General features: G+C 31.7%; 2 protein-coding genes and 1 long non-coding RNA gene across 25 annotated transcripts; 1 reads left to right on the top strand and 2 right to left on the bottom strand.

Annotated features, from left to right (window-relative positions):
• Nucleotides 1-495: 495 nt before the first annotated feature.
• Nucleotides 496-7,450, bottom strand: LOC105127189 (uncharacterized). Of its 19 annotated transcripts, XR_842577.1 has the most exons (9): nt 7,172-7,444; nt 6,715-7,084; nt 4,758-5,069; nt 3,447-3,522; nt 3,266-3,340; nt 2,769-2,965; nt 2,468-2,686; nt 1,423-1,655; nt 659-963 (listed from the first exon to the last, which is right to left on the bottom strand). It is a non-coding gene; the product is annotated as an uncharacterized LOC105127189 (long non-coding RNA). The 19 variants fall into 19 exon arrangements; XR_842565.1 differs by adding an exon at nt 496-592 and having other exon boundaries at nt 690-963; nt 2,769-3,522; nt 7,172-7,449; XR_842573.1 differs by having other exon boundaries at nt 2,769-3,522; nt 6,715-6,968; nt 7,046-7,084; nt 7,172-7,450.
• Nucleotides 7,451-7,599: 149 nt separating this feature from the next.
• On the bottom strand, nt 7,600-11,791 carry LOC105127194 (uncharacterized). Of its 3 annotated transcripts, none has more exons than XM_011028376.1 (5): nt 11,560-11,791; nt 10,835-10,980; nt 10,503-10,622; nt 8,457-8,669; nt 7,600-7,850 (listed from the first exon to the last, which is right to left on the bottom strand). In XM_011028376.1, exons 1-4 carry the CDS (start codon nt 11,627-11,629, stop codon nt 8,496-8,498), a joined length of 510 nt encoding a protein of 169 aa, XP_011026678.1. In that variant the 5' UTR covers nt 11,630-11,791; the 3' UTR covers nt 7,600-7,850; nt 8,457-8,495. The 3 variants fall into 3 exon arrangements, with proteins under 3 accessions (XP_011026678.1, XP_011026676.1, XP_011026677.1); XM_011028374.1 differs by having other exon boundaries at nt 10,503-10,739; XM_011028375.1 differs by lacking the exon at nt 7,600-7,850 and adding an exon at nt 7,857-7,939 and having other exon boundaries at nt 10,503-10,739.
• A 5,002-nt stretch (nt 11,792-16,793) lies between these two features.
• On the top strand, nt 16,794-20,460 carry LOC105127195 (uncharacterized). Of its 3 annotated transcripts, XM_011028378.1 has the most exons (4): nt 16,805-16,973; nt 17,060-17,154; nt 17,530-17,720; nt 20,064-20,460. In XM_011028378.1, the coding sequence occupies exons 2-4, from the start codon at nt 17,070-17,072 to the stop codon at nt 20,307-20,309; spliced, it is 522 nt and encodes a 173-aa protein (XP_011026680.1). In that variant the 5' UTR covers nt 16,805-16,973; nt 17,060-17,069; the 3' UTR covers nt 20,310-20,460. The 3 variants fall into 3 exon arrangements, with proteins under 3 accessions (XP_011026681.1, XP_011026680.1, XP_011026679.1); XM_011028379.1 differs by having other exon boundaries at nt 16,794-17,154; nt 20,024-20,460; XM_011028377.1 differs by having other exon boundaries at nt 16,805-17,154.
• The last annotated feature ends 679 nt before the right edge of the window (nt 20,461-21,139 follow it).

Here is a 21,139-nt window from a genome sequence, read left to right on the forward strand (position 1 = left end):
CCAGATTTTTTTGATCTTTATAATCTTAAAAAAAAAAACCACCTCTAGTTCAAATTAATAGTCAGATTTATTTCTCTGAATCCCCCGACTTTCTCAATCTATTATAAAAAATATTTCAAGAGCAACATTAAAAATAGTTACCTTCTCTCTTTTATTTTTCAATTCTTCCACTACAGTATCCGAACCACATTAATTTGAATATCAAGAGACACAAATTAATGTGGTGGTCCCACTATCACATGGTGCGGGACCACACACAACAAAATATATATATATATGAGAGGTTTCTGCCCTCCAGTCTCTGCGTGGAAGATTTATACCTATCTTGGAAAAATAGCATAAAGGCCTGCCCTGTCCTTGATCATATGCCAAAACATGTTTAACCACTTGGGAAGCTACTTCAAGATGCAAACATCTGATTCCCAAATTCCATAACCAATCCAGCTGCAAATCCTGCCATGAAATACCCTAAGGAAATATCCCATGCCCTATACGGATCATTCTTGCTGGTGCCACCACTGTCAATTTTATCCACCCATCAAATGGGGGAGACCGGTGCACATGAACGATAGTAGTGGGCTTATAAGATGACCTAAACCAGTGAGATATAGATACATGCACTAAGTACAAATGACATTACCAGTTTAAAAGGCAAATCAAAACCTCCAAGTTCCAATTTATTTATTTACTTCTTGATACCCTGGTAAGAGAACCAAAAACACACTGCTGCTAATAAGAACACCCTTCATACATGATGATTAGGTCAAGAACCAAAAATACACTGGTGCTAAAATCTAAGAACACCCTTCATGCGTGATGATTAGGTCACATCCTTGGCTATATAAAGAGGTCATGCAATTCTAAGAATACATTAGGTCACATCCTTGGGTATATAAATTCCTGTAGGCTCTTAATTCTCCTGTCAGCACACCTTCTCTATCCATTTACTTTGTAGCTCAGCACCTGGAATTTTTGTATTGAAAGATGATTAATTTCTATAAGCAATGGTTGTGCTTAGAATAAAGAACTCATAGTTAAATTAAAAGAGGAGTTTCACGGATCAGTAGTTAGCAGAATCCTACAAATTCTTCTCTATAAAAAAAAAAAGATTTTTGGAGCCTCGTACAACAAGAAGAGTTAATGACTATATTATCATTAATGATGTATTTTAGTCACTGAAAATATATATTTTTTAGTAATTTAAAAGTTAGAAAGTAAAGAAAAAGTGTTCTACATTAAACAGATAAATCATATAAATTCTACATCCGTGTGATTCGCTTCTTGAATAGAAAACTTTACACAGGAAATTAAACTCAAAAAATTAACAACAAAATACTAAATACATTTGATTATTCATAAAAACTACAAAGAAAAGATTAAAAAAAAGAAGCAAAATAAAAAGTTACAAGGTAGAAATGTTACCTAAATTAGGATGCTTGCTTTGGTTCGAGGTCATTATCCTTGTTTATGTTTGCACATAAGGCATCAATAATCAATTGGAGATCGTTCTTCTCTTGTTCTAGTTTTATGTTTTTTTCTTGAAGTTGAATGAGGTTTAAATTGTCATCGTTGTTAATCTTCTTAATCAGCAAATCCATTTCTAATTTCAGCCGTTTATTTTCGAGCTGAGGATCCATATTATCTTCGACACTAGCCTGCAATCAGAAGAAAGATATGGAAACGCCCGTGGGATGATTACCGAGTTCACTTCCTCGTGTAAGCTTGAGTGAGATTCAGCTATTAAACATAGCAATGGAAACGCTAAGTTTCATCAAGCTAGAAACACACACACACACACACACAACCAATTTTTTATTTTATTTTTTAATATAACTGCTAGCTAGCCAGGGAGACAAAGTACCGAAGACTTCTGGACATGCGTAACCCTAAATTTCTAATTAAATATTAAAGCATGCCAAAGAATTACCTCATATTTGATTCATGTTGCATTCACTAAACAGCTGAGGAGTATCTTTAATTAATTAATGTGAGATTCTCAACTTGCATATCTCACAACCACTCGTACGTGATTTCTTCCACGCTGATTACTTATTAATTAGTTCTTTTATGATTTAGTCTTAATTTAGCGATCTGAATGAGGCTTCACCAAACTTAATTAAGGCAAACAACTCTCTATATCTTACTCAATAGGGGAAAGAGGGAAAGCTTCGCCAAACTTAATTAAGGCACACAACTCTCTATCTTACTCAATAGGGGAAAGAGGGAAAGCCATGACCTTTGCTCGGGTTTGATAATCTTGTTGTGGTGAGAAGAGAGGAGCTACCCTCTCCTTTTGACATAATGAGCCCATGAAATGGATGACACAGAAAATTGGATGTCAAACAAGATTCCAGCAGTTAATTGCCACCACTTAGCTAGCTCAGATAATTTGATCTAGATTCTTGCATGTATAATGTGGTGATCATCGGCAAAGTGAAAAACGCAGGAGGTAAGAAGAAACACTCACTACTTGCTTCGAAAGCACATCCACGACTACATTTTGCCTCTGAAGCTGGGCCTTCTGTTGGCGAAGTTTATTCTGTAGCAGTGTCATTTCGTCTTTCTGAGATTACACCATCTCTTGCAGCTGAACTTCTTCCCTTTTGAAGGAGGCATTCTCTCTATTTAATTTCTCATTTTCTTCAGTGAGCTCAAACAATTCTTGGTCATTTTTCTTTTTATTTTCCTGCATGATATTTGATCAAAACAGAAGAATTACAGAAAAAATCTAAATAAAAAGATAAGAAGAGACACAATCAGTTAACTACCCTGCATCGTCGCCGATATGCCCTGTCGATCGCTCTTTTCTTTTCACGATCCTTGGGAGTTTTAGGAGCTTTTCTTTTCAGCTTAGTATGGGCAGTAGGAGACTCTCCAGGTAGAGGTGATAGGCACTGGCCGATTGGAAATGGGTTCATTCCATAGCCGTCGGCGGTTTCATCGAGTGTAGATTTGTTTATTCCAGCTGCGATTAAAGTTTAGAAGAATAAAACCCTTCAAAAAGACCGCCTTTTATTTTATTTTTTTTATAACCTAACAAAGGAATACATTAGGAACAATGGAGAAACCCATGGCGAGAGAGAATGAACATACAAGGGCACCTCAAAGCAAGAGCAGATAAAGAAAACATAGGGAAAAGAACATAAAAAGCTAAGCATGAGAAGGTTCAAAATCGAAAGGTTTCCCATAAAGATAAAAGCATCATTGTAACAAAGATCGAGTAAGAGCATCAGTAATCTTATAGAGAACAAGAAACAGAACATACTTCTCTGTCACATAAACAGATATTCAGATATGATTATGTAGTCTGACGCGAATACAGGTTGACTCTAACTAGTTCCTGGAAAATAAAGAACAGGACGTAGGGAGAACTAATTACAGTTCATATGCTGTACTACTTTGGTTTTCTCCTAGTCGGTAAAATCAATGCTTGGGAATCAACTTACTTCTATCAAGCTGAGGCGTCATATCTAACAGTTCAGCCCCTCCTGTCCAATACAAATTGCGCTGATCCATTACCTTCTACTTGTAGAAAATTGAAAGCAAACAGAAATCAACTACAAAATTGGATACAACCATGCAAACAAATAGGAGAGAAAATACTTCTTACGTCTCCGTCCCAGAGATCTAGAAGGTCAGTTTATTTATAAGGTCATGGAAGCATGACGAAAAAATATTTCAGGTAAATTGTGCGAAAACGAACGATATAGAAAGAAACCGGGCGCGCACGACATGCTTGCATCATGAAGATATCGAGTCATAACCATGACAAAAACAATCGTGCGATATATGTTCCACTGCCTTTCGTGTCGAGTTTTTTGGAAGTAGGTTATTTTCTTTTATTGCTATAAATTCGAGTTTTGCTGTGCTCGTTTTTTATTTTGTGGTGTCTTTTATATTTATTGAGTTTATATATATTCAATGAATTATAAAAATTAATTAGAAACTGATTCAAACACTCTATATAAATTAAAAAAAAATGATTCTTTTGTATATAAATTAAAAAAAAAATGAGTCTTTTGATAAAAAAACTCGTTTACATAAATTTGATTTTTGATATTTATTATTTTTATGGTGTTTTATATAGGAGTTTTTTGAAAGTAGCTTATTTTCTTTTATTGTTATAAATTATAAATTCGAGTTCTGCTGTGCTTATTTTTCATTTCACGATATTTTTTATATTTATTGGGTTTATAATGTATTTAATGAATTATAAAAATTAATCGTGCTCTGAATCAAACACTTTATATAAATTAAAAAAAAATTCTTTTGATCAAAAAGACTACGGCACTCTTTAAGCATAATTTTTATAAAATTAAATAAAAATTCAATGCATGACGTTTCCAACTAGTACTCTTGCTGGCAGCTCGTCTCTCTTAATTTTGAAAGAAATGCGCATTAAGAGACCAAAAATTATATTTGTAAATAATTATTTTTTTATATTAAATAAATAAAGTTAGATAACCATCAAGCTCTAGGAAAAAGAAAACACAGAATATTGATATACAAAAGAGAGTAATTGTTTTTCTTAACCGAGCTTATTGACAATAAAAAAAACCTTTTCATAAATAAATCAGTTAGTTTAAATCAACAAACATTTCTCCCTTCAAAAAACGAAAAGAAAAGAAAAAAAACCCTCCCTCATTTCAACTTGAAATAACGCCAACCATATAACAAATTACAGTGCCGATCAAGTGATCCCATATTTCATTGCAATCGTATAGTATACCAAGAGTGTGAACGGGTTTTAGGAGTACCTGTCTTTTTTCATCATAGAAAGAGAGGCTTGTGGGTAGCTTTTAATTATTGGAGTACTGGGAGTCGCTTTCTTACTGCTGCCGGTGCGGGCGTAGTTGGCACCGAGTAATATTCAATAATGTGTGTAGACATGATGAACGTCGTATTGCGAGGCCCATGAGGACGTGATCGACAACGTGCGAGGTGAAGCCTAATTGTTAAACAAGGTGATCAAAGCTCCAATACTTTTCTTAAAAGCAGCAGCAGCAGCATGAGCATGAGCATGGTATTCCAATTTGCCGTTTCTCTAATTCTGCAGCAAATTAAATCAACTGCAAGGCCACTGATCAGTGTTTCGAAATATAGTGACAAATCTGGATCCCGTTTTAGGATATGTTCCAAGGTAACTGGAATTATGCGCTCGAGTATTGTAATGGATTAGGGCATGGTTTGTACAAAATTGTTGGTAAGCAGGCTGAAAGTAATTATGCCAAGTTTCAAGATGGGGTTCATCACGTTAAGAAAAGTGGACAGCTTGGATTTATACAATTCTTGAGAGTAATAACTTAGAAAGTAGATATCCCTAATACATGAATGCAGATCTAAATTAACAGTTCTTATTAATGGTTCATCGAGCAAGGAGTTTGGAGTGGAGTGTTAATTACGTCCGCGCGCCTCTCATCATTTCTGTTTGATATAGCAGTAGAACGTTTAAATCTGCTTGGTACCCAAAAGTCCTAAAAATATGGATTTAGAAGATTTGATGAAATTACAACATCTTTGGATATAATGAATTCATAAAAATCACTGATTAAATATATTATATAAACCTTCTTTTACTCTAAACGTCTAACCTATTTTTTCCTTAAAATGCCCTTACAATTAAAGTATAATGATTTACAAATATTAAGAACATTTTAGGTATAAAATATAATATTTATAATATCTTATTAACTAACCTTATGAACGTTTCAGAGTTTATATTATAATTAAATTAATGCATAGATGAATAGGCGCATCACTTTCGATCCATGATTATACTTTTGGATCTCACTTTGCTCTAGCCCTTGGTATCATCATCACTAGTTTTAATTAAGTTTTCATGTCTTCAATTACGAGAGATGTCTTGATAAGAAAAGAAAAGTATTCACATCATTACTTAATATTCGAAAAGCAAATCAAAATATAATTCACTGATTCTAAAACCGTGGAGAGTAAAAAATGAAAAAGACAACACATTGGTCCCCTTGATCGTCACTCGGATCTGACATTGTTCATTTTCGAAAAGCAAATCAAAATATAATTCACTGATAGATCGATCAAAGCTCCATCTTTGGTTTCGTAACATTTAACTCTTTTACCAGGATTCAAATTTTGGTGACAGTCGTAAACCATCATATATAAATTCATAATTTCCTAATTAATAGCATCGGTGCCATTAATTAGTTCTTGAAATTTAAAAAAAAACATTTATTCCATGAAACTGTCCAATTACTATACCACTCCATATAAAAACCTTGTACGATAATATTAAAATTAATATTTAAAACCTCAACTATCTTATGTTTTAAGGAGTGTTTAAAAATATGATAATAAATATTTTTAATTTTTTTTATTTTAGAATACATTAAAATATTTTTATTTTTATTTTTTTAAATAATTTTTAATATCAACATATCATAATAATTTTAAAATATAAAAAAAAATATTTTTTAAATTAAATTTTCATAAGATACAGTTGGGAACGCAATTTCTCGCAATCTCTTGGGTTCTAGATAAAGATTTTTTTGGGGGGAGATAAAATAGTTAGGAAAAAAGAAATTAAATTTTAAAACAAAATTAGAAAAAAGAAGGGGAACTACATCTGCAGCTCAAATCAATCCAGTCTGGAAAAACAAATCTATGAAATAACGATTCTTAACAACAATTTTTCGTCATCAGTCTCAAATTAAGGTAACTGTCAATAAAGAGTTGTACCTTACAGGGTGTCGTTCAGATTTGCATATATTCTGACAGAAAAGCATGGATGTTTTGTCTGTCCGAGCATCCTGTTTTCTTTTTCGAAAATCATCCTCTCGTCCAAACCAAACGTTGTCTTAATTTACTGTGCTGCATGTATCATGTCATCCTAAATAATGATTTGCAAAGTTAATACTCTCATCAATGCAGCGTCAAGACATCTCTGATATATTATTAACTTGACTTGGCTCCCATAAAGCTGCTTGATGCAACTATTAATCATGGAATTCTTTCTTCCCTTGTTAATGATCCGTTTTCAAACCTGGACCTTCGGCGTTTTCTACAGCAAACATCTTCAATATTTTGTACTCCTCTTTCCTTCCCCTTCCTGATGATTATAAATAAACCAAGATAAGCATAGACGAAGGGAAAAATTCTAGCTAAAGACAGATTCAAAACATATATATTCACGTACCCATAATAATGTCAAGACCGGAACAGCTGGTAGCACCAGCAGAAATATTCATAGCTTCTGATGAATAGCATCTGAACTGGGCGGCTGAATGCATATTGAGGGTTTACTGGTGAGATGTGGTTGTGAGGAATCAGGGGCGAGCTGATTTCTCTTTAAAATGAAGGTAGTATCAATCATTGACGAAGACTACACAAAGCGCTGCCTTGTTTGACGAGGTCACTGCGGTACCATGTGAAACACAACCCTTTTAACCTGTTGTTGACGACTTGGTTTTATTGACCGATAAATTTTTATAGATCTTATCGGTTGATATTAGATAAATTTTTAAAAAATCTTATCTAAAAGAAATTATAAATGGCCAATAGGCTACTATTAAGAAAATATGGAGGGCTTTTTTTTCTGCCTATAAGAAAAAAGGACGAGCACTCTTTTTCCCCCAACCCCATTTATCAATTACAATAACTTTAGATGGAGTATTCTTACAATTTGTGATGGAGTCATCCTCAAATTCAAATTCAAAAAAAAAAAACCTGATCCCATTGTTTTTCATAAAAAAATAAATTTACAAGAAATCAAATTACCAAAAACATCCTCATTTTTCACAACTGGTTCTAATTAACCCATAAACACCACATCAGCAAATTGATGTCCCTTTTAGAAGAAATTGCCTCTCAATATCCTGCATGAACACACAAGCACAGTCATCGGTATGAGCCCTCAGTAAAAAATCTTGAGGCCAACAGTTCTCTGTTGCGAATGGCTACTGCACTAAAAAAAGAGGGAGAGTGGCAATTTCAGGTACAAGATCACTAATCCAATATATAAACAACTTCCTTGTAAGTTTATAGAAATCCAAACATTTAGATGCATGACATGACAGACATTCTAGACATTTCATTACAAGTCTCTTAAAACTGTTTCAATTTGATGTCTTTACAAGTTTCATAATAAAAAAAAGAAGTTTATCAAATCACTTATTTCAAAAAATGAAACCAACAAAGCAATGACTACCGCCATTGTCAGCAAAGCCACCTAAATGTCGTGAAAATTTTCCTTCTGTCAAATTTCTTTTTGAACTTGTGGTTCCTGATTTGAGCACTCGAACACATGAGAGAGAGAAAAGTAATGGAAATGATAGAGCTAGGAAACCACGTATGCTTACTGAGAAACTTGGCAAAAGGAAACTACATAAATTCATTTAGCTAACTCTTGTACGAGAACAAAGTTTGCAAGCATTTTTTGCGTGAAACTATGCAAATAATCCTTGCAAAATATTTAATGGTACCTTCTCATGCTTCCTCCTGTAGTCTTTTTGGTTCAGTATCTAGTCACCTAAAGCTTGATTTTGCATGTTGAGCACCATATTCCGCTGTCCCATTTTCTCAATCTCATTCAAAAGTTGTATTCTTTCAGATGCCCAATTATCCCACTTGGCATTTTGACACAACATATTGCGTTCATTTTCTATCAGCACCATCTCAAGCTGGTTAGGTCCAAGCTACAACAGTAAAGAAAGCATTGTCATCCATAAGTTCACTAGCTTTGTAAAGAAAGCATTGTCATCCATAAGTTCACCAGCTTGTTACAGGTAGAAACATTTGCAACCACAATTTTACCGAGAATAAAAAGATATGCCATGACTATCACTGTAACCGGTATTTAGCTATACAAAGAGGACGCAAAGTAAATCAAAGGATTTGTTCAATAGAAACAAAATCAGTATGTGATTTGCCACACAGTATCATTATGGCTAATCAGTTACCTAGCATTACAAAAAAAAATCATCTTACATCAGAATGTGAGTGTGATGGAAACACTAGAACCTCGAGCTATATTCAAACTTCAACTAACTACAGATGCATCAAATGTTAGAGTTGAGCAGATAGTGAAAATAGTCCCAGATAGATTGGCATGGCTGCACTAAAAACCCAGGGCAATAGAGACTAGACTAAAACCCTGAAACCAAACTCATGGAACTAACACAACTCATAAGATTCATCTGATTTACAAATATGTAAAGAAAAATAGAATTAACATTACGGAGTACAAAACCTCTTCATCCAACTTACCTTTTAGAAATGTATTCTTAACATTGACTTGCCTGATTAGGCATCATCGTAACGATAGAAAGACAAGGATATATACAGTATGCTTGAAGCCTAGCTACAAGCCCTGAAGATTTAAGCAAAGTGATCAATAGCTTCCTATTATGTGTAATTGGCTGCAAATTTTATAATCTCTTCTTTTTTTCAGAAATTTTGCGCAACGAAGATAAAGGAATACAAATTATAAAAAGATCTTGGGATTTAAGACAAAAATCAAACACAAAGCTGCAAAGATTGACCCAGCTTTGAGGAAGATGGAAAAAAAGGAATTCAACTGGAGGCACTTCAAGTCAGCAACTAATTAAGAATTTTAGTGAAACTCAACCAAAAAAAATTTCCATATCCAGCTAGAGCAGAAGGGATGGACATGGTTGCACAGGATAGCAGTAAAGATGAAAACCAACGAAGTAAGACCACAGAAGTGATACACAAGAGACGGATAGACTGAACCAAAGCAAGAGACACGCAAAAAACCACGTAACAGTACCGCACCATCTTATAATTTAATATAATCCTCAGCTTTCTCCTTAATTTTATGACAGATCAACATCCATCAACATTCATGAATATATCATCATGATCACCGATATTTGTAGAGATGCTAAAGTAATACATACAGATTCACCAACAGCCATATAACTGAACTGAACCAAGGAGGCAGTAAGGCACCAATTGTATCTTAAATTTAATGATATCCTCGGTATTCTCCTTGATAATTTATGATGGATCAACATCCATCAACATTCATGGGTGGATCATCACAGATTTACATAGTTAATATAAGTAATAGTTAGAGATTCACCATTAGCTTTTAAGACTAATCACCAATTGACACTTTCTTCATATCTAGCTATCAACTACTCATTAAAAGTTTTGTCTCGCGTAATCTGAAGAATTCAACAAGCCTAAATGAGGCATATTAATAAGTATGCCCAAACAGCAACAGTGTAATACCAACAAATAAATCAGCTCAGCCTAGATGAATAATTTTAAGGGGATTGGTGCAAGAAAAAAAGGAACACCCGCACACATACATGCATGCATACACATACACATACACATACACATACACATACACATACACATACACATACACATACACATACACATACACATACACATACACATACACATACACATACACATACACATACACATACACATATACATACATGTGTGTGTGTGTGTAGAGAGGGAGAGGGGGAGAGAGAGAGAGAGAGATGCACCGTTAGTTGTTGCACAAAAGGGTTATGTGACAGTGTCTCCAACAGATTTTCTTGATTAGAAATGACTTTCTTTGAGTTGTCAATCTCTCTTTTAAGGTTCCCTATCTCAACTTCTTGTGACTGCAATTTTTGAACCATTGAATCATTTTCTTTCCTACAAGACTCATTCTCCCTCTTCAAATTAGCATTTTCTTCCCGAAGAATTTGCAAGTTAATCCCCAACTCTTCTTTCCTTATCTTCCAAAAAGAAATTAAGAGATATATATAGAAAAAACATGATTTCTCTGGCTATTTGCCTCACATGAGGAAGACCAGAAGGTACAGTGCTATACCTTACAACGTTGTCGATAATCGGCATCGATTTTTCTTTTCTTCTCCTTTCGATCTTCTGGAGTACTTACAGAAATATTTATTCCATGCTGTGGTACTCCTGGTTGGGCCAACATATTTTGAGGCACTGTCAGCATGTTTGCTTCCTCTGAGCCCATACAACAAATTCATCTTAGTAACAGTACAAAAAATTCTCTATGAATAAACGTGAACTGCCATCAAGCAAAGTAATTTGTGAGATGTATTTGTTAAAATTGCGAGCAAACTACCACTAAGCATGAACATAAAACGAGCACGCATTCATTCTTAAGCCTCAAAGTACATCTTTCCATTAATGATAGGATGGTTACGGTAAAATGAAAGTATGAAAAGGAGAAATGATGGATTTTGACCCATCCGTCTTGTTATTCCCAAAACATGGATAAGCAAAGGACAGATTGTAAATTACAAGCGAGGCGTAGGGAAGGATCCTTTATTTCCTTCCTCAGTTGTTCATCCATCATACCAAACATAGAAAAAATCAAAAACCCAACAAAGAAGCTTGCATGAGAAAAGTGGAAACAGGGTAACCCCAGATATGATCAATCATTGAAGATAATATTAACTATGTCAACTGACTATGTTTTCCCTTTCATAAAGCATGTGCAAAATTGAAGATAATATAAAAGAAACAATTGACAAGTCTTTTCGCAGATCCAACAACAATTGTAAGTACAAAAGTAGTTACCTGTTGAGTCGTGTTGTCGTGGGGGGTAGTGGAGAACCATGTCATCCAGTAAACCGTAAGTCATCTTCATCGGAAATTCCAGAACCTATGATTGTGTATAGAAGAAGTACCTTTAAATAAAAGAAGAAAAGTCCGCTGGGTAATACATATGACACATTGGAGTCGCGCGATAGATTCTTCGAATTGTAAAGAAAACGCTGGGTAACGGCCGGTTCTTCTCTTCCAAGTTTCTCTCGGAACTGTTTAAAAGTGTAGTTTAAGTCAATTTTTTAACTGTTTTTATTTAGAAATATATAAAAATAATATTTTTTTATTTTTTAAAATTTATTTTTTATATCCACCCATAATAAATAAATAAATATCTTAAAAAAAGAGGGGTTAGACCTTAATTTAATTAGCAATTAATTAAATAGTTGTCTGGATATTAGTAAAGTAGATTAGGGTTATTCATCTCCTTTGCTTTAGGCTTATTTGTCGTAATGTCCCTCAACTTAGCCCTGTATCCATTAAACTACAAATATCCCAAAACTTCACCCCCAAACCCTAAGAATCGAATTACCTGAAGATGCGTGTTCAAGAGCCCAGGCCATGATAAGCATTCAATCAATTTTTACAAGCATCGATCGGCTCTAGAAAATTAAGAGCAAAAAACATTTACAAATTTAAGCATGCCTGCCCAAATTGACACACACACACTCACACACAAGAGATATGCATCGTTGATGAGTTATAAAGAGAATAAGAAAAATAAAATAAACTTAACTCGTAACATGTATGTTAGCCCTACTCGGGTTAATATTAAGTTGTATTCTTTTATATATTTTTTAAGAATTTTTTTATACACCCTCTTGCTATTTTTTATTGTAAAAATACCCCTTAAAACATCAAAAGAAAATAATATTTTTTTAAAAATAAGTAATAAATTAATTTTGACAAACTTAAAAAAAATTGAAAAATCCAAAAAATATAACAAATTAAAAAGAAACCTCGAAACTTTTTAAAACCTTGAAATGTATAAAGTTGAAACATATCAAGAAAATCAATATATAAAGTTGAAACACATCAAGAAAATCAAAACAATTCCAAAAAATATAAAAGAAACATTAGTAACTAATGAAAATCTTGACAAAACATGTCTTCCAAACTTATTTCGTTGCTATAGACATATTTCTATTTACGAGGTTTTATAACATGATTTTCTCATCTTTTAGATTTTACAAGTTATTAATTTTTTCTTAGATTTTTTATTTTGTTATAGATTTTTTAGTGTTTTTAATTTTTGTGGCTTTTTTCTAAGATTTTTTCATATTTTCAAAAGTTAAATATTTATTTTTAAAATATTTTCAAAATTAATTTTTTGTTTTAATGGTTGTAGTGGATTTTTGTCTAAAAAATTGATATAAGTAGCATATACATATGAGAAAATATGAAAATATAAAAGCATATGAGAATGATAAAATCTTAAAAAATACATATAAAAGAATGCGCCCAGTATATAAAGTTGGAAAGATGAATTAACCCGCCCTTGTTTTGTATAAATGCATTCAAAATATTTGCTACTTTTATAGGGTTTTCAACTTATTTTTTGGTTTTTTTTTCAGAATTTTCAAGTTTCATCACTTTTTTAAAATTAAATTTTCATTTTTATAGATTTTAAAAATTAATTTTTCTGTTGATGATTTAATGAATATTTCTTATTCAAAAATTGATAAAAAAATATGTTGGAGAAAATATGAATATACAAGAGTTAAAAATTCTTAAAAGAACATGTGGAAGAATACTGAATGTATAAAAATAAGTAGTAGATCCATTCTCTCTTAAATAAAGGGCATGGTTTTCTTGGTTATGACAGGTAACTGAATTCTTTTGGATTTTGTTGTTGTTTCAATTTTTAATTATATTTTTTTTTTGTTAAAGTTAATATTTTGTTCATTTTCTTAATTTATCTTCCCCTTTTTTTCTTTTATAGTGTTGTACAAAATCTAGCGATGAAGTTAATAGTGGACGAAGTTGCAAGTGTTGATACTAGCGCCTTGATTGTAATAGAAAATATTCTATTTATTTTATATTTAAAAAATATCTTTTAAAAAATAAATTTTGTTTTTTAGATTTTAACAACCACACACTATTCATTGGTGAACACTCACTTTTCACACGTAAGTTTTTTTATAAGACATGATATAAAAAGTCTAAATAAATATAGATTTGGTATACCAACTTCAACGTTTTTAGACTTGGTTGCACACCAGGTTTAATTAAATATAGATCTAACAAATAACCAAACTTATTATCCTTAGATATGGCTGGGGGTCAAGCTCAATTATATAAAAGTTTGGCGAGACCTTCTTATCTCATTAATCCTGGACTTGGTTATATGTCAAGCCTAGTTAGACATGAATATAGCGTAGTATAAGACTTGACATCCTTAAACTTGATTACATGCAAAGCTCAATTTGATATGAGTTGGGGGTGCCACCAGATTCGATACCTATAAACTCAGCTATATACCAAATTCAAGTATATATAAGTTTTGCTTGTTGTCATGTCTATTGATTATGGGCTTGACAATGTGCCAAATACAAATATAAACCCCTAAAAAAAATCTATGAAATTAATTAGAAAAAAATTATACTAATTGATTTACATAAATAGTTATTTTATGGGATAATGATGGATGAGAGAAAATGAAATAAAGGGTTTATGCATGGGTTCTGTAAAAAAAATAAATTATAAAAAATATCTGAAAAATAAAAAATAAAAAATACGAATTAAAACCAGATAAAATAAATAACTAATAAAAAAATTATGGTGGAATGTAATGAAATTTAATATGCCTTGATTTAAGTTTAACATGGTTGGCCATGGATGTGTTAATTATTATTTTTATGGGTATGAATGAAAGGATAATACTAAAATTAGTAAAAAATGCCAAGGATAAAATTGATTCAATCTATCAATAAAAGAAGTCCGTCATCAATAAGCGCGAGTCTATAGAAAAATATCATAGAAATGAGGCCTTTACCTTTCAAATTCAAGGATAAAATTGATCCAATCCATCAATAAAAGAAGTTCGAAATGAGGCCTTTACCTTTCAAAGTTGAACTTATTCATTTGCCCCTTTTTTTTCACTTTATTTATATCATTGTTCTTTTGAGCTGAAGGTATAAAACTCTTGCATCTATTCTGAAAAGAAGTAAATTCTAATTAGTAATTTAGAAGAAAAAAAGTAGAAATTGAAAAAATAACCATGCAGCAAAAAAAAAATTTCTAATTGAAAAATCCGAAACAAAGGGAGAATTTCAGACGCGGCCTGCCATGAAAGAATTGGGATATCCATGTATTGACTAGACAGGTGATAAAACAAAGAAAGGACAAAAATGATACTATCCTTCTAAGTTAACAGGATAAACCGGGGAAGAGGCGCCTTCAAAATACAATTAAATATTAAAATAACACATGATAAATTTTTTTATGAGACAGTACACTTTAAAAAATATCATAGTTAAAAAATGTGAGATATAATATTATTATATGTTATGATAACATTAATAAAAAATTATGTTTTCAAATAGAAACATACTCAAGAAGATTGTTTTCATAAATGAATAGACATTTAATAAAATAACTGAACTAGAGTTAAAATAATCAACTCATTTTAATTACCATAAGATTTTGAGTTATTTTCATGTTTTAAATTTAAAAGTATTTATAAAATTATAATTTTTGTTAATTTAAAATTGTATACTTAGACAAAGAAATTTTTATATAAAAATTATACTCAAAATTTTTTCTTCCTTAAAAAATTTGTAAAAAATTATAATAACAGCAATTAATAAATTCCAACTAAATTCATTATATTTTTATATCTAATAATCACAAGTCGCTTAAAAATATAAAACAATATATATATATATATATATATACATATAAAATAAATATAAAATAATTTAATAATATAATATTAAAATAAACTCAAAATTTATAAATATAATTTATCTAAATCTATGCCGTTTCATTTGATGGTTCGAACTTTTCAGTAATATGATTAAATTCAGCTGTCATGCTTAATTAATATCGTGTTTTAAAAACATTTTATATAATTTTTACATTTTAAAAACATGATATTTAGTAGGTATTATATTTTAAAAATATAATAAGGTTAAACTATATTATTTTATTAATTTTTTGAAAAAATTATATTATTCCTTCGAATTTTTAAGTTTACTTTGTTAATTTTTTTTATAAAAAACTAAGTTAACGCTGCTAAGATACGATACTTCGAGTTCTTAAAAATCTTCAGTACTTTAATAAATTGGAGCATTATCGTTCGGTACGAACATGTCACCATGTGCTTGCGCTCTACATCGTAAGAGCTCCAAGTATGAACATAAAGTACGGACAGTGCTAGCACCATACTTGTACTAGCATTGCTACCTTCTCTCTCTCTCTTTATTTTTATCCATTACTTTCTTTCTTTTTCTTTTTTCTCTACCAACCCTTCTGGTCAAAATAATCTACAGAAAGCCTCAACAAAAAGTTAAAAAATTATACATTTAAGCTGTGAAATCATATGATTTATCTAAATCCATGACATTTATTAAGTGGTTGGAACTTTTCAGTAACACGACCAAATTTATCTATCACACTTAATTAATACTGTATTTTAAAAACATTTTATATAATTTTTATATTTTAAAAATATGATATTTAGTAGATATTATATTTTAAAAATATAATAAGGTTAAATTATATTATTTTATCAATTTTTTTAAAAAAATTATATTATTCCTTCAAATTTTTAAGTGTAGTTTGTTAATTTTTTTTATAAAAAAACTAAGTTAACGCTAGTAAGATACGATGCTCCAAGTTCTTAAAAATCTTCAGTATCTTAATAAATCGGAGCATCATCGTTCGGTACGAACGTGTCACCATGTGCTTGCGCTCTACAACGCAAGAGCCCCAAGTCTGAACATGAAGTACGGACGGTAAAAAATAACTTATCCCATTAAAATTGATCGAAAACTAATTTATTTATATCTTGACATTGCTACATATCTTTTAAATACTTGGTCTCAAGCTTTGAAAAGCAAGCAGAAGTTTTCAAAAATCTTGGAAGACCATAGTTTTGCTTGTTGGACCGACGCTTGCTGGGCCATTAGAGATGAGGTGGCCCGTGAATGGTACGGCGCGAGACATGAGACGATTTGACAGCGAGATAGACGAGCTCTCCAAGGCTAACAAACGACGTCCTTGTTTCGCTCTTACATATGTTTTACGAATTCGAAGGATGTCGTGCGATATCCCTCGATTTCGCTCGACATGACCCAACTAACTTTTTCTTCAGTCTCCTTATATAGAGCAACACCATCTTGTCAAATTTACTAAGAGCTACCTAGCTGCCTTCTGCTCCAAAGGTTCTTATTGATTCAACTGTTTTGACTGTTCGTTAGTTATTGAGCCGGTTGGCTCATGAGCTTCAATTGCTTTTCTTTTTCTCCAGAAAGCCAGCGATGGATTACTATAGTCCGTGGCAAAATTTCCTTGAACATGAAGCATCTCTACCTCTACCTGCACCTGAATTTGAGGCTTATGAGGGTAAGTGTATTTCTTCCATATATCCTCAGAGATTTATTTCATTTCATCTTTGCTTTAGAAAGCCGATTGATCCATTTCAGCTGGAATACTTGGATCTAGCAAGTTCTATTGTCTTCAATTCCTCGCTACCTTGCTCATGACTGCGATTAATTCTTTATTTTCTCACCCTATATTTCATCTTTTATTATTACATCTGCTTCTCAAACCCACTAAGTATGCTGGTGAAGAAAGTACACGCATACATACATACAGGCGCGTGCGTTCACACACACACACACATACCAATACATCTTTCGGTAAATACCTGCTTCAAGAGTCTTGGTCCTTTATGTACTTAAAACACTGAGGGAGGAGCACCATACTCGTCGTCGACAGAATTTGAAACCGATCAGAAGGGAAGGGGAAATCAGCAAGCCTTTAGCTACTACTTGGCAGCAGGCCCAGGTAGTCCTCACCAGTCTTCAAATATAACGGATACTGATAAGAAAGGACAGGATCTGGAAGCAACTAAAGATCAAGTTGCAAAGAAAAGAAAGATTGACAGGGCATATCGTGAACGATGCAAGGTAAACACCATTACCTATCTATTTACTCTTTTGTTTTCCTTTTCCTTTATTAGTTTTTTCATTTGTTTTCCTTTTCCTTTATTAGTTTTTTTTTTTTTATTTTTAGTTCAAAGATCATGGCATCCAAGAGCATATGAATTGAATTTGTACGGAGATTTTCTAGAATGTTCTTGAACCCAAATTGATCTTAGAAATCCAGTATCGCGAAGGGAGATAATTCCAATTTTTTTATTGTTCCTAAGGTCTGGCCGGTCATTTGACGAAGTAGTGAAAGAAAAATAGAAAAAAACAAAAAATAGTTGAGAAATCCTTGATCTTGCTATATAACCTCTTGGTAAATTAAGGGTACAATTCAACAATAAAAACTAGATTTATGCGTGTTTTTGTCAAAAAATTCATTATTTAGACTCATCCATTTGGTCCAATAATTGTATTTATATAATCTAATTATAACAAATTCCAATCTAACAACTTGAATTCCATAGAATCATTTAAATTGGATTTTTCTTGGATTTAGACTTGTCTATTTGGCCCATAAATATATCTGCTAGATATCAATCTAAACATAACAAATTCATATCTGAAAAGTGAAATTCCTCATAATCTCCTACATGATTATGAAATGTTCTTTATTTTAAAATGCATTGAATAGTTTGTAATTTTACCATGTCATCAAAAGTTTGTCTCAAAACAGAACGAGAAGTCATCAATGGTAGCAGTTATACAAATTATAATAGTAATGATTTTTTTTAAAAGCCTAGACTCAATTATTTCATCAAGGAAGCAAAATTATTGTATCATTAATATCAAATCAAAACCAAAAAATATAATCTAGCCAACAAGACAATGAATAGAATCAAAATAGAACAATAACCATATGTATTATGTTAATGCCATATAGAGCATATATAATTGCATTTGTATGCTGCTTTTCCCAACTCTGGTGTTCTTTTAATGTTTTAGCTTATATTAAAAAACCATACATGATTGCAACTTTCAAGAAAATTTATAGACATATGCATCTATAGTATAACACTAAAACAAGATCAATTAACAGAAAATCACGTCTACAAGAGGGAAATTGATATTTCCCAAAAACTCAAGGTGCACATTTTTTTTAATAAAAAATCAGCATTTTTATAGGCTCTACCATATATTTACATTTAAATTACGAATTGCCATGCATATGGACAAACTATTATCTTATTTATCTACTGACAAGTCCATTAACCAATAATAGCACAACATTTATCCTTTTATCTATCAAATGACAAATTAATTATGAATCCAGTTTTTTCTTAAAATTCTTGCATCATGAAAATTTTTTCTAAATAATATGTAAAACGATGGAAGGTATATATGCATATATGTAGTACCAAACCCCATTCCAATGAACTCGTAGCTCAATTGAAACTAGTGTCTCCTCTCTCATTTAAAAAATTTAACGCTCCAACCTCTCCTTTATATATATATATATATGCTCCCTTTTTAAATGTGCTTAAATTCTAATTTGATTGTGGGTGCAAATTGTTAATATTTTAAATTTATGGACTTGTAAAGAAACATGCTAAAAAAGGTTATGGTAGTATAATAAAAAAAATAATTGAAGTGAGAATAATACTTCCAAATTGAAAAAAGTTGTAGAGAAATTCATATAGAAATCTCAATCACTAAAATTATGGCTACCTTGTTTTGATTTACATATATGTTTTGTTCAGGTTGGCCTCCTTTAGGTAGTCTAATGTGCAACATCAACCTTAAGAGGAGGGTGTTGCTACAATTGAGGTGCCTTTTTTTATTCATGAGTAGGTTCAACGGAACTTAACTACCATCAGTGGAGGATTGCGTTCCCCTATTATATTATCACTGGATGGGGCTTTGCTGCCTATTCTTTTTTTTGTAATGTGCAGATGTAGGGCTATTCATTAAGGTTTATATCTTAGTCAATACATGTTTACATCCATTTTAATTATTAAATTAATGACTACAGAAGAATTATCAACCAAAAATGCTAGTTAGGACAAATAATCGCCCCTATACAGGTGAGCCTTTTAGGCTCTGCACTTAAACTTAGATAAAAATCATGGTCTCTATGCGAAAATGAATTTAAGGAAAACGTGGATGGGTAATTTGAATAATCATAATCGTGTACTTGAAGCATCATGTTAATGGAAAAATATATAAAAAATAGTTTCAGTTTAATGATTTCCCCTAAAAACCTTAATGAGATGATGAGCAATTCTTCGTTCACTTGAAACATTGCTCTTTGAGTAGAAAACTGGATCTTTTCATTTTTCGTTCAGGTTCATTAAGGCAAAAGAACTGAGAAACTTTCACTTGTAGAGAAACAAAATGGAGACCGAGAGAAACTTGGAACTGCTAAGGAAAGAAAACGATCGATTAAAAGTAGAGAATGCCTCCTTTAAAACTGAAGCAGTTCGGACTAGACAAACTTTGCAATCTCGAGAACAAGAGATGAAGCGACTTAGCAAAACAATTGTTCTGCTGAAGGAGAAGCATGATAAACAAAATACTGTTGTGGAGGTCCTTTCAAAGCGACTAGTAAGTGTTTTCCTATTGAAAAATTAATAATTTGTTTTTTGATTATTAGTTCTTTTTCTGTAATAAAACTGAATATGAAGAGTGGCAGACCTCATTCACTAATGGGATTATTGTACTTTTCATAACATATATTTGAAGAGGAACCTTGCCGCTTTTAAATCTATTGATGGTTAATTACCCACACCCAAAAAAAAAAATTTGTGCATTTTCCATGCATCATTAAGTGAGGCATATTGATAATTTTCCCATCTGAGGGATATAAGTGAAATTCAAGCATTAAACTCGAAAGGATTTGTAGATATTGATGAAATCCATTAAAATAACAAGCACAAGAGTCCAGACCACTAGCTTGAATTCTGTTTCTGGCTTTCTTTTAATATGGAACTGCTGCTCATGAACTAACATGAAAAATGTTTATCTAGAAGATATTCTTATGAATTTACCAAACTAATATAAAAAATGCATCCTTAAAATTATTCAGGACGAGGATTTAGTCTCAGTTAACTTTGAAGCTAGTCTAAAGCCCCGTTTGTTTGCAGGAAAGTTGTTTCCTTTAAGAAAGTGAATTCCAGAGAAAGTGAATTCTGAGAAAAATGAATTCCTTAAAAGTAAAGTATTTTTCGATGTTTGACAGTGTTATGGAAAATGAACTGGAAAACATTTTCCAGTGTTTGGTTATGTTATGGAAAATGAACTGGAAAATAATTTATTAATATTTTATTTTTCTCAAGTTTATTAAAATAATAAGGAATAAATCTTACAAATTAAAAAGTTTAATAATAATAAAATTGAAAAAAAATAATTTCATAAATTATCTCAAATAAAATAAATAATAATCAAAATAATAAAGATCAAAT

Source organism: Populus euphratica, unplaced genomic scaffold (genome assembly GCF_000495115.2).
Source record: "Populus euphratica unplaced genomic scaffold, PopEup_1.0 scaffold7.1, whole genome shotgun sequence".
NCBI classification, from domain to species: Eukaryota; Viridiplantae; Streptophyta; class Magnoliopsida; order Malpighiales; family Salicaceae; genus Populus; species Populus euphratica.

What these genes read in the sequence shown, in the direction of transcription:
- LOC105127195 (XM_011028377.1), top strand. Translation starts at nt 17,070, where the DNA reads ATGGATTACTATAGTCCGTGGCAAAATTTCCTTGAACATGAAGCATCT. An exon ending in TGAATTTGAGGCTTATGAGG is followed by an intron (nt 17,155 to 17,529) that starts GTAAGTGTATTT and finishes CGTCGTCGACAG; the next exon opens with AATTTGAAACCGATCAGAAG. An exon ending in CATATCGTGAACGATGCAAG is followed by an intron (nt 17,721 to 20,063) that starts GTAAACACCATT and finishes TTTCACTTGTAG; the next exon opens with AGAAACAAAATGGAGACCGA.
- LOC105127194 (XM_011028374.1), bottom strand. Translation starts at nt 11,629, where the DNA reads ATGAAGATGACTTACGGTTTACTGGATGACATGGTTCTCCACTACCCC. An exon ending in ATTATCGACAACGTTGTAAG is followed by an intron (nt 10,740 to 10,834) that starts GTATAGCACTGT and finishes TCTTTTTGGAAG; the next exon opens with ATAAGGAAAGAAGAGTTGGG. An exon ending in CTTTTGTGCAACAACTAACG is followed by an intron (nt 8,670 to 10,502) that starts GTGCATCTCTCT and finishes TTACTGTTGTAG; the next exon opens with CTTGGACCTAACCAGCTTGA.